Genomic DNA, 13,253 nt, shown 5'->3' with positions numbered 1-13,253 from the left:
AATTAAAATATTTCGAGATTTAAAAAGTAAATAGAGTTATTAAAATATCATATCGTAAAATATCATAATTTTATTTTTTTACTTCATAATCGTAAAAAACATCTAATAATAAAATTCTGTAAGTGTTTAAAAACTGTTATTATAGATTTCGGTGAATTTACAGCCACAATTAGTGCGTTAATGTTTATAATGGGACCCGCTATTCGACGTGGAAAATATAGCGATTGAATAATTCTGGGGATTGTAACGGTTTTACGGTCTGAGGACATATGTCATTACATTATTAGTCTATTTGAATTTATGTTTAAAAAGATATTTAAAATAGACTAATCACAAACTCACATGTGTTGTCAAAAAATTGTTATAAAAATATTGTTAAAATGATTTTTTCCATCACATGAGCAAGATTAATCATGGCACTCCCTACATACATGACAAGTCACAACCATCCAAAACCTAATTTTAAGCCTTTCCCCTGCCAGCTAAAAATATTCTCAACTTCACACATCATCATATACATAATTATTCTTAATTTTAGTGCCAAAATAAAAATACTGATCATCAAAATCACTCTAATTATATTATGCGTTACCCATATGGTATATAAAACAGACGAACTACTTGCTAATTTTTTATGAGGGCACTTGAGCACCCCAAGAGCACTATATAAAGCAAGCATCCATTCCAAATTACTTCCATCATCACAAGCAGTCTTCTCCTAAGCATTATCAGTTAGCTAAAAAGATTTAGCATTTTGGTAGTGATTAGGAAGATAAAGACAAAGCAGTGAGATCAGTTTAAGATGGCTTCCAAAGCTTGTTCCTCCCTTGCCATTTTCCTCACACTCAACCTCCTTTTCTTCTCACTTATCTCTGCATGCGGTAGTTACTCATGCCCTGGTCCAACCCCAAAGCCAAAGCCAAAGCCAACGCCCAGCCCCAGCCCTAGTGGCTCCTGCCCCCGTGACGCACTCAAACTAGGTGTATGCGCCAATGTGCTCAACGGCTTGGTTAACGCCACCTTGGGTCAACCACCAGTTACCCCTTGCTGCACCCTTCTCGATGGCCTCGTTGATCTTGAGGCTGCAGTCTGCCTCTGCACTGCTCTCAAAGCAAACATTTTGGGCATCAACCTTAACCTTCCCATCTCACTCTCCTTGCTTCTCAATGTTTGCTCAAGAACTGCCCCACGTGATTTCCAGTGTGCTTAATCACAACATATATCATATCATCTTCATCTACTTTTCTACGTCTGGATTTCCTTTTTCTTCTGTCAAATTTCATCAACCTGTGTGCATGAGGGTTAACTTCTCCCCCCTCCTTATTCCTTTTAGTTCCATGGTTAGCGTGTTGTTGCAATAAGTATATATATGAAGGTCCTGATGCTATTATTTCTGTAAATCGTAGCCTGGGAACCAAACATATGAATATGGTGTTACTTATTTCTTTGAGACATGATTATATTGCAATAATCCTTCTTAATTTGTTTCTGCTTTTTCCTTTTTCTCCTTTCTTAGTTAAATCCCTTGGCCTTTTCATTGAACTTATTACGCCCAGTGCTTCCGCAACAACATAAAAAAAGTTCTGCAAATTTACGGAAAGCAAACAGTACATACTCCTTTTGTTAATATGGATATATCAAGATGACATAATCAAGTATCGGTTGAAGATGCTGAACATAAGAGACTCTATTTGGGGCCATAATTTCTATTTGCGTTACTCGTAAAATAAATTATTGCATGTCTGAAACCATTGCGCAACTTGTATGTCGTTTTCCCCCCTTGGACTTACATGTAAGGAATCCGAACACAAAACTACATATTCGGCACAAAAACAAGACAAATAAATAAACTACTTCGATACTTACTAAATTATTGTTAAAAATAGATCGGATGGGAGATCCAACATATGTAACTACAACCTGAATAACTGTTTTCTAATAATTTGAGTTTCATTGATATAGTGATAGTGACACTTATAAATATTGTACACAATTATCGTTGTTTCACTTTTTTTTCTTTCTTTTTTACAATTACATGTATCTTGAAAATACCATACAAAATCGAATAACGTTACTAACTTGTTCAAGAAATCTTTCCTTATTATTTACCCTTCACATGTTAATTACCGAGCTATTTTTAAGTATATAAAAGATATAATTGTTGGAAAATAAAATTTTAACACCATTTTTTGACACCATTTTGACACTGCACACGTGTCAAAATGTGGTTGGACGATTTCAAATTAAAAAACAAATTTTGGTTTTTCTCTTCCAAATATACCCCTGCCTCAACTTTTTTAATTTGAAATCGTCCAATCACATCTTGACACGTGTGCAGTGTCAAAATAGTGTCAAAAAATGGTGTTAAAATATCATTGTCCATAATTGTTCCACCTATATCAACCGTACTATTTTTTTAACTTCACAAAATTTTTGAAAATGCATTATCAATATTTCGGCGGTTAAAACGGAACCCGGGTCGACCCAATCCTGTCCATCACGGACTGATCACTTAGTGAGTCAATCCAACCCGGCTCACTTATTAGTCAGCTGAAAAAATTCGAACCCGACTCGACCCACCACGGATTGGTGAGTTAAATAGGTTGACTCACTGACTCATTTAATTATAAGTTTTTTTAATAAAAAAAATATAATTTTTTTTAATTCAAATCTAAATAAACGTCACTGTAAAATGATGTTAAATTCCAAAGACAATTCAAAATTAAAAAGAAGTATCATACAATCCAAGGGTAATGCAAAAACATGTACAAAAGACGAACAAATAAGTTTTTAATATTAATAATTTTTGTATCATCTGTCCATTTATAATATTAGAGTCTTGAATAGATAAATCAATAATATTTTTTTCTCTTGAGACATCTTTTTCTTTATCACCATCTACAATATAATAAAAAAAATGCTAACTAATAATATTGAAATACAAAATAATAAATAATTAAATTAAATTAGGTGGGTTGACGAGTCAACTTGCCTTACCACTCGGCTCACCACGGGATTCAATCCGGTGAGCCGGGTTATAAGTGAATCGGTTTGAGAACTATTTTGCATAAAAAAATTAAATTTGTTTCAAATTCAATCCAACTCAAACACGTGATGAGCCAGATTGGCCATGGTTACACCCCATTTTCATAGCTCTAATCAATATATATTATGCAGTAGCAATGCTTAAATATTTATTTAATAGCCTGTGCGTTTTATATTTGTTTCAGAAGAATAACAATTAAGGTCGAACCCAGCTTGGCCTTAGACTAGTGAGTTACTTCATCCTCCTTTGTTGACCAAAACACTATGGTCATTAAACACCATTATTAATACATGACTATAAATCACCATAACTGATTAGGTTGTCCTTAGTATTTATCCAGTAACTTCAAAATTGGACTCCATGTGCAAATGACACTCACACATCTCATACAAGACTCATCAGATGAGAGACGAGACAATAAGTTCATGATAAAAAAAAGTGATGAAAAGATTTGTAAGACACCATTTATAAATCTTTAAACATGACAATTTCTGTCTAGAATGAATAATTCATACATATTAGTTACCATCAACTTTATAAGACAATATTTTTTAATAATTTTTTGACAACATTTATATAATAATTCATAATTTATTTGTTTAAAAATATAAATCAATAAAATAATGATACATAATTTATTGTTAAAAAATTATTAAAAACAATTGTTAATATAATTAAATTATTTTGATTACATCATGTTGCATATTAATTAAAGCTGAATTGGGTCTGGTCATCGATGCGTTCTTGTTTGGGAAATACTGTACATTACTTTCAGCAAGTCTATGACAACTAGCTTTTCAATTATGAGAGCACTATTTGTCCCGTGACATGCAACGTGGATAAACTAGAAAAAGGAAAGGAATACGCTCTCAGTCAAGAAAAAATGTCGGAGTAGATTTCCTTTTCCCTTTCATATCGCACTTCATACAAAGCTAATCATTCCACGTTACGAAAATCTCATTCCCAATATTCGATCAATTCAACCACAAAGAATTTATGAGACAAATCACGTGAAAATGCCAAGTTCCGTAATAAATATTTTATTGTCTTATTAATAAAAATGAAAAATCAATAAATATGTAGGATTTTCGAGTCAAGAGCTGGAAAGCATTCAATATTTATCTTTCTTCGGCTTTGAATCTTCTATTTATACAGATTTTTTTAGGTTGTAATTAAGTTTTTGTTAATCAAGACCTATCAATTCTTTTTTTTTTTATTGGAAAAAAAGTATATATCTTTCTTTTTATCGCGTGAAAGTTGGCATTGCCATGATTCGAGTTTCAAAACACTTTATTAATACTCTATTGACTAATAAACTACATCACTAAAAATGGGTCATCTAGTCCAGTGCCCAGTGAATGAGTTAATCTAACACATCTCATTTAATCAATTCAAAAAGATTGAGTTATACTGGACTCATTTGATGACGGGTTAAATGGTTCACTTAATTAAAAAAATTACAACATTTTTTTAATATGTAACAAAAATCTAAAAAAGTCAAAACCTATTTTAATTTTTTTCTCATTTTAGATAATAGATAAATCACTCATCTCAAAAACTAAATCATAATTCTAAATAAAATCTAAATAATCACAAAAGCCAATCCAACATATTTATTTTAAAGCTTAAACTTTAATACACTCCAAATACAAAGGTAGAAAATGAATAAAGTGTCATGGACATGAACCACTCCCTTCCAAAATTTCAATAAAAAGAAGTTTGCTTGTGTTTTGAGTTGGATTTTAAGAGTGAGGTGAACTTTTTTTAACCGTTGATAAGTTAATCTGATTCACTACGAATTTAATCTAAGTGAATTGAATTCTTAATAAATCAAGTCCACTTTTAATCCGTACTTACGTTTGTAAACTTTTTTTTAGTCAATTCGATTTAATCCCGTGGATAAACTGTGTTAGTTCGTGAGTTTTAATCTGTTTTTACCGTTCTATATAAAAAGCTAAATTTTACATTATTAAGGTTTTTACTATTTATTGATACGACTTAAATTGTCTTCTATCAAGAAAAAAAAAAGTCATTGTTATTATTTCTTATCTTTTTTAAGCTTAAAGTTTTTTTTGTTTTTGGCAAAGGGTTGAACTCTAAATATATTAATGTAAAATATTTCTTTTTCAGCTCTGTTAAGTACTTTCTTTCTTTTTATTGAATTTGTTAGCTAAGTTTTCAAATAAATCAAATGATTTTGTATTTTAAATTGTTCTAGTCACTTTACTTAAAGAAGGAATGCACAATTAATTTCCAACCAATAGAGATTGATCTACCCTTGAAGAAATTAGAAAAACGTTAAAATTGATAAATGAGTAACAATGTGTAATGTGACTAAATAATTTTATTTTATAATATGTAATAACAATGATTGATGTATTGTCTAATATGTAAGGACAATGATTTATCATTACCTAAATGTGATTTAAAGAATTAAGGCAATAATAGTTCCACAATTGGCATCTTAGAAATATTCTGCATAACAAGTTTTATTAGACTAAAAAGTTGTTCTGAATGTTTATTCTATATATTAATTTTCTTTTTAGTTTAAGATGTATATTTTGAAAACGGTCAAATCTTAATTGTAAAACCTTCACATAATGATGGATTTATATTATTCACATTGGAGAGGTATTCTACATAATATATGGTGGTGATCAAACTCAAAATAGATAGTGCAACTATTTATTCGCCAATAAATATAAATTTCCTATAAAAAAGCTGAAAATAAACAACAATATTGTATCATGATAACTAAATTTATAAATTACTTTTTTTTTTATCCGTCTCTAAACATGTAAGGTATTATGTATTGTTTGAATGTTGATTATCATTATAGATAATAAGTAATATTTGATGTATTACTCAAAATGTGATATAAACATTAAAATGATATATATTTTTATAATAACTTATTTGTTTAAAATTATTGACCTCTTACGATCCACTTTAAACTTATGGAATCAGTCTTTGGTGATCAACAATGTTAGTATTTTTTTTATGAATTATTAATTGTAAACATACACCATGTCCATTTATAAAGTAAATAATCTGTTCAAACTCTCATAAGGATTGGTATACTGGAACTGTGTTTTGTGTGTCGTTGTTCGTATGGGAGAAGGTAGATAAGAAATTTCGTCTTTGGAGGAGGGGGGTTAATAAATTTGGAGTTTTGAAGATCTAGAGTTTTAAATTGTAGGATGATAAAATCAAACTTTTTTTTTTGGTGAAGTAGCATTAGTTTGGGAATATCCCAAATGCAAAACATCTTCAAAATCAGTAGCCAAAGTTTGTGTTTGTGGAGAAATATTATTTTTGTTATTCAATTATATAAAATAAAATACTCATGAAATTTTATTTATATTTTCATAAATTGAAATGTTGGTCTATATATATAATACAAAGAATACTAGAATGTTCTAAATTGTATCGTATATAACCATCAAAGTATCTATATTATAAATGTGATAATATAAGAATTAAACCTCAAAAGTAAACACATCTTACACTCATTATCACTTGAAATAATCACCAGCTTAATTAGGGGATACATCATAAGTGTATATTATCAGCTCAATAATTAAAGGAATCAATTATGATTAATTCTTTTAATTATTATGTTCAGTTGGTCATACCTAAAAGTACCAATTCTTATAAGCCTTAACAATGAATTTCATTTGTCCTTCATTACCATTTCTCGAACCTTATTTGTAAAAGTGTAATTTATAAGATTATGATTTTCATGTATACCACTGGATCAAGAATCCATGTGACTAGTTCTACATTAATATTAACACACCATATAAGCAAGTAAATAATCTAACAATGTCCACCTTAGTCTTGAACAAAATGAAGGTACTGTAGTGTATCATATCTGTCTCGTAAATATTAACAACAATAGTACTTTTAGGAAATTGATTAATATTACATTTTTAGATTTTATTTTTCACTTAAATATCAATAACTCGATTATATGATTTGTGATATTAAATTTTCATCCCTAAATATTTGAATAATTTTGGTGATGGTTTCCAAATTTTAAAATTATATTAAAAAAATTGAATTTACATAAAAAAAAACTTAATTTCAAAGAGTAGAATTTATTTCCTATAGACTGACATAATTAAACATTTCAGTAAAATTTAAAAAACTACAAATGAGCTTTTTTAGAAAAAGAATTTTGAACATATATCTTAGCAATCTCATCTGAAAATATATAAAATTAATAAAAAAGTACAGAGAAAAAGAAAACTCTTTAAAACATATACACAGGTGATGAACTCTCTCAATATCGGTGCGTGTGCGTTTACGTAATCTGAGAGACCACAGATGGATAAAACAGACAGAGCATGAATAAGTGAATAAGACATTAAAAGGATTTTGTAGAAAAGAAGTTAAATTCCAATCCCTTAACTCATAACAGGAAAATTTATTACGCGCACTGTAATTAAAGCGCTAAACCCGTCCACATAGAAATACGAGTTATAACATAAACCCTGAAACCCTAATAGATGGGAAAGAGACATAGATATAAATCTAGTAGTACTAAGCAGTAACAAACAGGAACTAGCCATGATGATATTAAGCATGGAATGCTATGAAGTAGTGCATGCATACATGCAGTGGTTCAGTACAGAGGTGGACAAACAAAACCAGGAGGAGGAGTCTTCCCACAAGTGATCAAAACTTGAAGTGCAAGAGGTAGGAAGATATTAAGGTTCAGAAGCTTAGCCCGAATAACGGTGCAAAGACAAATTGCAGCTTCAAGGTCAAGCAACCCTTGTATTACGGGACAGCACACGTTCTCCACTGGGTTCCCTATTCCCACGTGCACCAATCCTCCGAGCACGTCCAAGCAAAGTCCCAATTTTAGAGCATCAATTGGGCATGTCCGATGCGGCGGCGAGTACGGCGGTGAGATTGGTGGAGGGTAAATCACGACCGGCGGGGGCACCACCGGAGGGTTGATTATGATCGGTGGGAGAGGAGGGGATACTTTTGGCGTGCCTCCGCCGTGATGCGGTGGGTGCTTGGGGTGACGTGGCGGAGTGCAAGAACCACATGCATATATTGGTGGCAAAAAGTTTAACATTGTTATTTTCAAGATGAAGAACATGGCTTTGGCTTTTGATTTTGGAGACATGATGACTTTGGGGTTCTGAATTCTTCTTATTGCTGTTCTATGTATTGGGTTTGATATTCCCAGACGCGTAAGTGTATATATATGGAGTCTGTGTTTTTAAGTATGCTTTAGCTGAAAATAAAATTGAACCTTGTGCTGGTGAGTATTACACGCGGCAGCATGTACATAGAACCTCCATCCACGAAGGCTTCTTTTAAGTGACAGATAGAGAGAGGTAATTGAAGTTTTTGGAGTTTTGTTTGGAGGGTTTTCGAATTTCGAGAGTGACTCCGTGACTTGTTCAGTACAATCCGTGAACTGTTCAGAGTGCTGAAACCTGTGTGCAGCTCGCAGATTTCCATTGTATTTTCACATAATTTCTTTTGCAATATTTGGCCTCTCTGATTCATATGACAGAACTCTGAATATGTGATAGCGAGAGGTAGAGAAAAGAAATGATTCACAAGAATGAGTAACACTAATCATCATAATGTTAGGTGTTTATTTTACACACATAATTATACATGAATAACCGTAGAACTAATTTCAGTAGTTCACTCTAGCTATTTTCTAATCGGTAGTTACTTATTGGTGAAAGATGTTTTCATGGCTTCTCAACCCATTCTCCTTTTTACGGATTAGAGTTCTCCTATGAAAATGAAAATGGACTGATGGCCTAATTTGATCCGGTTCATTACGGATTGGTCACTTAGTGAATCAATTTAATCTGATTTATTTATTGATAAGTTAGAAAAATTCGAATTCGGTTCCACCCACCACGGATTGGTAGGTTAAACGGATTGATTCACTAGCTCACTTAATTACAATTTTTTTAAAATAAAAAAATTACAAACTTTTTGAAATTCAAATATAAATAAATTTCACTTCCAAAATAATATTAAACTGTACAATACAATTCAAGCATAATGAGACAGATAATATTTTTTAGGATTTTATAAGATAATAAATTAATAAAAATAAAATTAGATGGGTTGGTGGGTCAACCCAGCTCACCACGGGTTCAACTCGGATGAACTGGATTTAAATAAACTGGATTAAAAATTTGCTTGGATAAAAATAGTGCATTTTTTTTTTAACTCAATCCGAACCGTGATAAACCGAATTGACCCGTAGATTATAATCCATTTTCACAACTCTAAATTAGAAGGATGTAATGTGAATTCAAGTTAGAATTTATGTTTTAAGTTGAATAAAAGTAACAAAGTAAAACATTGTATAAAAATAAAAGTATATAAATTTATTGTTTTAAAGAAATTTGGATTAAAAATATTAGCGACGTGTTATGTGATTGAGTTTAGATTTAGTAGTGTTGTTCTTTATCGTAAATCTTCTTCTTCAATAAATTGTATATTAGTGAAACTCCTTTCTTAATAAATACAACAAAAGTATCAGAGCCAATAACAAAATGAAAGTTTTGGACAATGAAGCAAACCATTCAAACAAAGGTGGATCCATTTAGCCGAATGCTGTTTGTGTCAAAACTCGTAAGTAATTAATTACTATTGAACACAGCCCACAACTAAATTTCTTCATTTTAACATAATTGTTTTTCAATTATTAATTATTAAACTGTATATTATTTTTGTCATTAATAAATAATATATAAATAAAAAAATGGAACGTTAAGGGTGTCGTAACATGTCCACAGAAATTTCAATCGATACATGTTAATTTTTAATACTAGATTTCTAGAAAAAATATCACACAAATAAATCGTTAAAAAAAATCTATTTATACTTAGATTTCATTTCGGAGTTTAGTCTATTCAAATCATTACAAAGAAACCTAATTATATATCAGGTAGATTTGACATTCTATAAGTAGTATAAGAGTAACTCTGCATCACAAAATCTCAGCTTAAAATTACTCTCCTACAGCATAATTTCTATTTAAATGTACAAAATATAGTTTCTTTTCAGTATTAATTATTATAATTTCTAAAATACAATCACTTCCCTTTGCAAGAAAAAGCTCTTCCTTTACAAGGAAATTGTCTAAAAAATTTAATAGCGGTTATTTTGGGTTTTTAATGTCTACTAAACAACCGACGTCATTTCCGGTGACGTCAATGGGAAGTCAAACATGAATATAACCGACGCCTATAATAACGTCAATCTGAACAATAACCGACGTCGAAGAGGCACTAAAGACTTCGAAAATGACACTGACTGACGTCTAAAAGGTACTATAGACGTCAGTGTATACATTAACCGACGCCTAATACAGTGGTTGTGTTTTATTACAGTTTTGTTCCCGTCTTTGGATAGCCTAGTAGCACAATCTCCTTTTGCTAGTTTCCCCCAAAAAAAAGCTTGCACCTTTTGAATTTCTTATGACATTTCAACTCAAAACCGAACCTGGATTGTTGCTTAGTTCCATTTTCATCCGCAAGAGGGAAAAATCACGGTGAAACGATAGGCAACGACCCAGGGTCGTTTTTGGGTTGAAACGACCAAAAGAAATTCACAAGACGCCACTTTTTCTGGGAGGCAGCTAGCAAATGGAGAATGTGTTACTACGTTACCCCAAGAAAGGAACAAAACTGCACGAAAACACAACACAAAGAAAACAAATTTTAATCAGTTGAACCAGAAGATAATCGATGAAAGACTAAACTAAACAAAGTTTAAACGGTAAGCATAAAAAAAAACCACGCACTTGGGATGCAATGCCGCAAGAGAGAAAAAGGAGAGGAGGAACACGACAAAGATATCAGAAATAACAATGGAATGTCGCAAGAGAGAAAAAGAAGAGGTGCCGCAAGATAAAAAGGAGAAGAGGAAGACGATATCAGAAACTGAATTCCGTGAAAAGTTTGCGGTTTATTTAAAATCAAATTGGGCATCGGTTGCTCCAGAAACCGATGTCTATAGTTACATAGACGTCGGTTATCCCACTAATATGACGTCCAAGTTAACATTTAAACTGACTTTTTGAATACCTATTAGACGTCGGCTTCGAGGGGAGCCGACGTCTAGGAAGCTGAACGGATTGACGTTTGATTTCCTGTCAGGGATGTTTACAACAGTTGTGATGGGGCACCGACATCTATAGTAACGTAGACGTCGATGCCCATCTAGCCGACGTCTAAGGGCCTCGAGTTTGGTGAACATAATTAATTACAGGCAGATAAACGTCGCTTCCCCTCAGCACCGACATCTAAATTGAAGAATTTTTTGTCTTCCCGTCTTCCAGACAGGCCTTAGACGTCGCCTTTTGACTACGTGACATCTAAGCGCCTGAGAATTAAGTGAAGAGCATTAATTGCAGCCCAATAGATGCCGGCCCCTGTTAACATCAACATCACTAGATTGTCTTCTTACCTACCTCAGGCCATTAGACGTCTGTTTGTGGCAGTGGGGACGTCTACATTATCATAGTCGTCGCCCTACCTCAAAACCGACATCTAGTTTACCAAGCTATTTACGATAATGTCACCGTCTACTCATATACGTCGAGTTATCCGCAAACTGACGTCTTCTGGATGACGTTAAACAACGTTTTTATACTAGTGCATAGTTGTTGGCAACAATATAATAGATAAAACTCCTATTTTTAATTCACCTTTAAACTATTTTAAAACATATTTAATACATGATCTTGAACATAAACACTAATAAAAAAAACTTATCTTTCATATTTTGTTTATCGTGATGTCCAAACTTTTTAATGTGTTATCTCGCCATCTCTCAGTTTTTAAATATAATCGAATTCTTATGATTTTATATACTTCCCTTCGTAGTTACCTTATGTATATAATATGATGTGATGCTAATAATGTATATAACATGATATGATGCTAATAATGTATAATAGAATAACATATTATAAGAAAAAAAAGAAAGTTTAATCTTCAATTTTGTTTGGAGATGTATGGACCGAGCTTTTGTAGTCGGTTTCCAATGTCAAATATTGTTAATTTCTGAATTGTTTGTTTGCGTAGTTTGAGTGTTTATGTCATGTTTTTTAGTAGTGAGTTGAGTTTTTAGTCTGATCAGATGATATATGTAAAAAGATTTTCGATGCTAAGGTTATTAAATAATTAATTGATACACACTAGTAAAAAATTGGGTTTTTACAGCGTACATTATGCCACGGTTCACCAGAAACCGTAGCATAATGGTGCGCGGTGGCAGTTCTGTAAATAAAACGAACAAATATGCCGCGGTTCAGAGGAGAACCGCGGCATATACCACAGTCAACCATCCCCTTTGACCCACGTTTGAATAAAAAAAGAAATAATAGGGGAATAGGCCGCGGTTGGGCAGGGAACCGCGACCTATTCCCCTGTCAATTTAATGCAGGGGCTGACTGATGGGGAATGTCAGCAGGTGGCAGGGGGAATAGGCCGCGGTTCCCTGCCCAACCGCGGCCTATTCCCCCTGCCACCTGTGACATTCCCAAAAAAGCAGTTGGGAAGGCAGTTAAAGCGTTTCTGAACGTTGGGGTATAGCCCGCGGTTGGTCAGAGAACCGCGGCCTATTCCTTGGTCTCAGTAATTTTTTAAAAGTTTCAGAGTATATGCCGCGGTTGGGCGCTGAACCGCGGCATATAAGTTAAAAAAATTTCAAAAATGCCATTTCATATTATTTTTTTAAAATGAATAGGCCGCGGTTCTATGGATAACCGCGGCCTATTCCCCTTTTATGCCGCGGTTCTACACTTAACCGCGGCAGATTCTCTTATGATGGTTAAAAAAAAACTTTGAACAGTTTTCCTCCTCACGCGAACAGTTTCAGAAAACGAAAGCTTTCCTCCTCTCCGCGCCATCTCCGTCGTGCCGCCTCTGTGTTGCGAGCTTTCCTCCATTGACGCCAACCATCCTCTCACGCGAACTTTCCTCCATTACGCCAGCTATACTCTCTGACGCTAGCCATCTTCTCGCGCACCTGTGCTTCTCCGCCGCACCTCCTCGCGACTCTTCTTCTCCGGCGCGCCAACCAGGTTTGAGATCAATATTTTTTTTTATGCGATTGATTTTTCCGTTTTGCTTAACCTGATTGATTGGTGGATGAAATGTTCTTGCAATTGATTTATGGTTTTATGCGATTCCTTATGATTTAT

The 13,253-nt window shown here is 33.0% G+C and overlaps 2 protein-coding genes across 2 annotated transcripts; one reads left to right on the top strand and one right to left on the bottom strand.

The window, feature by feature from the left end:
* Positions 1-685: 685 nt before the first annotated feature.
* LOC106768424 (14 kDa proline-rich protein DC2.15-like) lies at positions 686-1,487 on the top strand. Its single transcript, XM_014653580.2, has one exon. The coding sequence runs from the start codon at positions 803-805 to the stop codon at positions 1,208-1,210; it is 408 nt and encodes a 135-aa protein (XP_014509066.1). The 5' UTR covers positions 686-802; the 3' UTR covers positions 1,211-1,487.
* Positions 1,488-7,400: 5,913 nt separating this feature from the next.
* LOC106766296 (36.4 kDa proline-rich protein) lies at positions 7,401-8,275 on the bottom strand. Its single transcript, XM_014651034.2, has one exon. It carries the CDS (start codon positions 8,187-8,189, stop codon positions 7,674-7,676), a length of 516 nt encoding a protein of 171 aa, XP_014506520.1. The 5' UTR covers positions 8,190-8,275; the 3' UTR covers positions 7,401-7,673.
* Between the last annotated feature and the right edge of the window lie 4,978 nt (positions 8,276-13,253).

This window comes from Vigna radiata, chromosome 7 (assembly GCF_000741045.1).
Source record: "Vigna radiata var. radiata cultivar VC1973A chromosome 7, Vradiata_ver6, whole genome shotgun sequence".
Classification (NCBI taxonomy): domain Eukaryota; kingdom Viridiplantae; phylum Streptophyta; class Magnoliopsida; order Fabales; family Fabaceae; genus Vigna; species Vigna radiata.
This window is presented reverse-complemented; position numbering and strand designations above follow the sequence as displayed.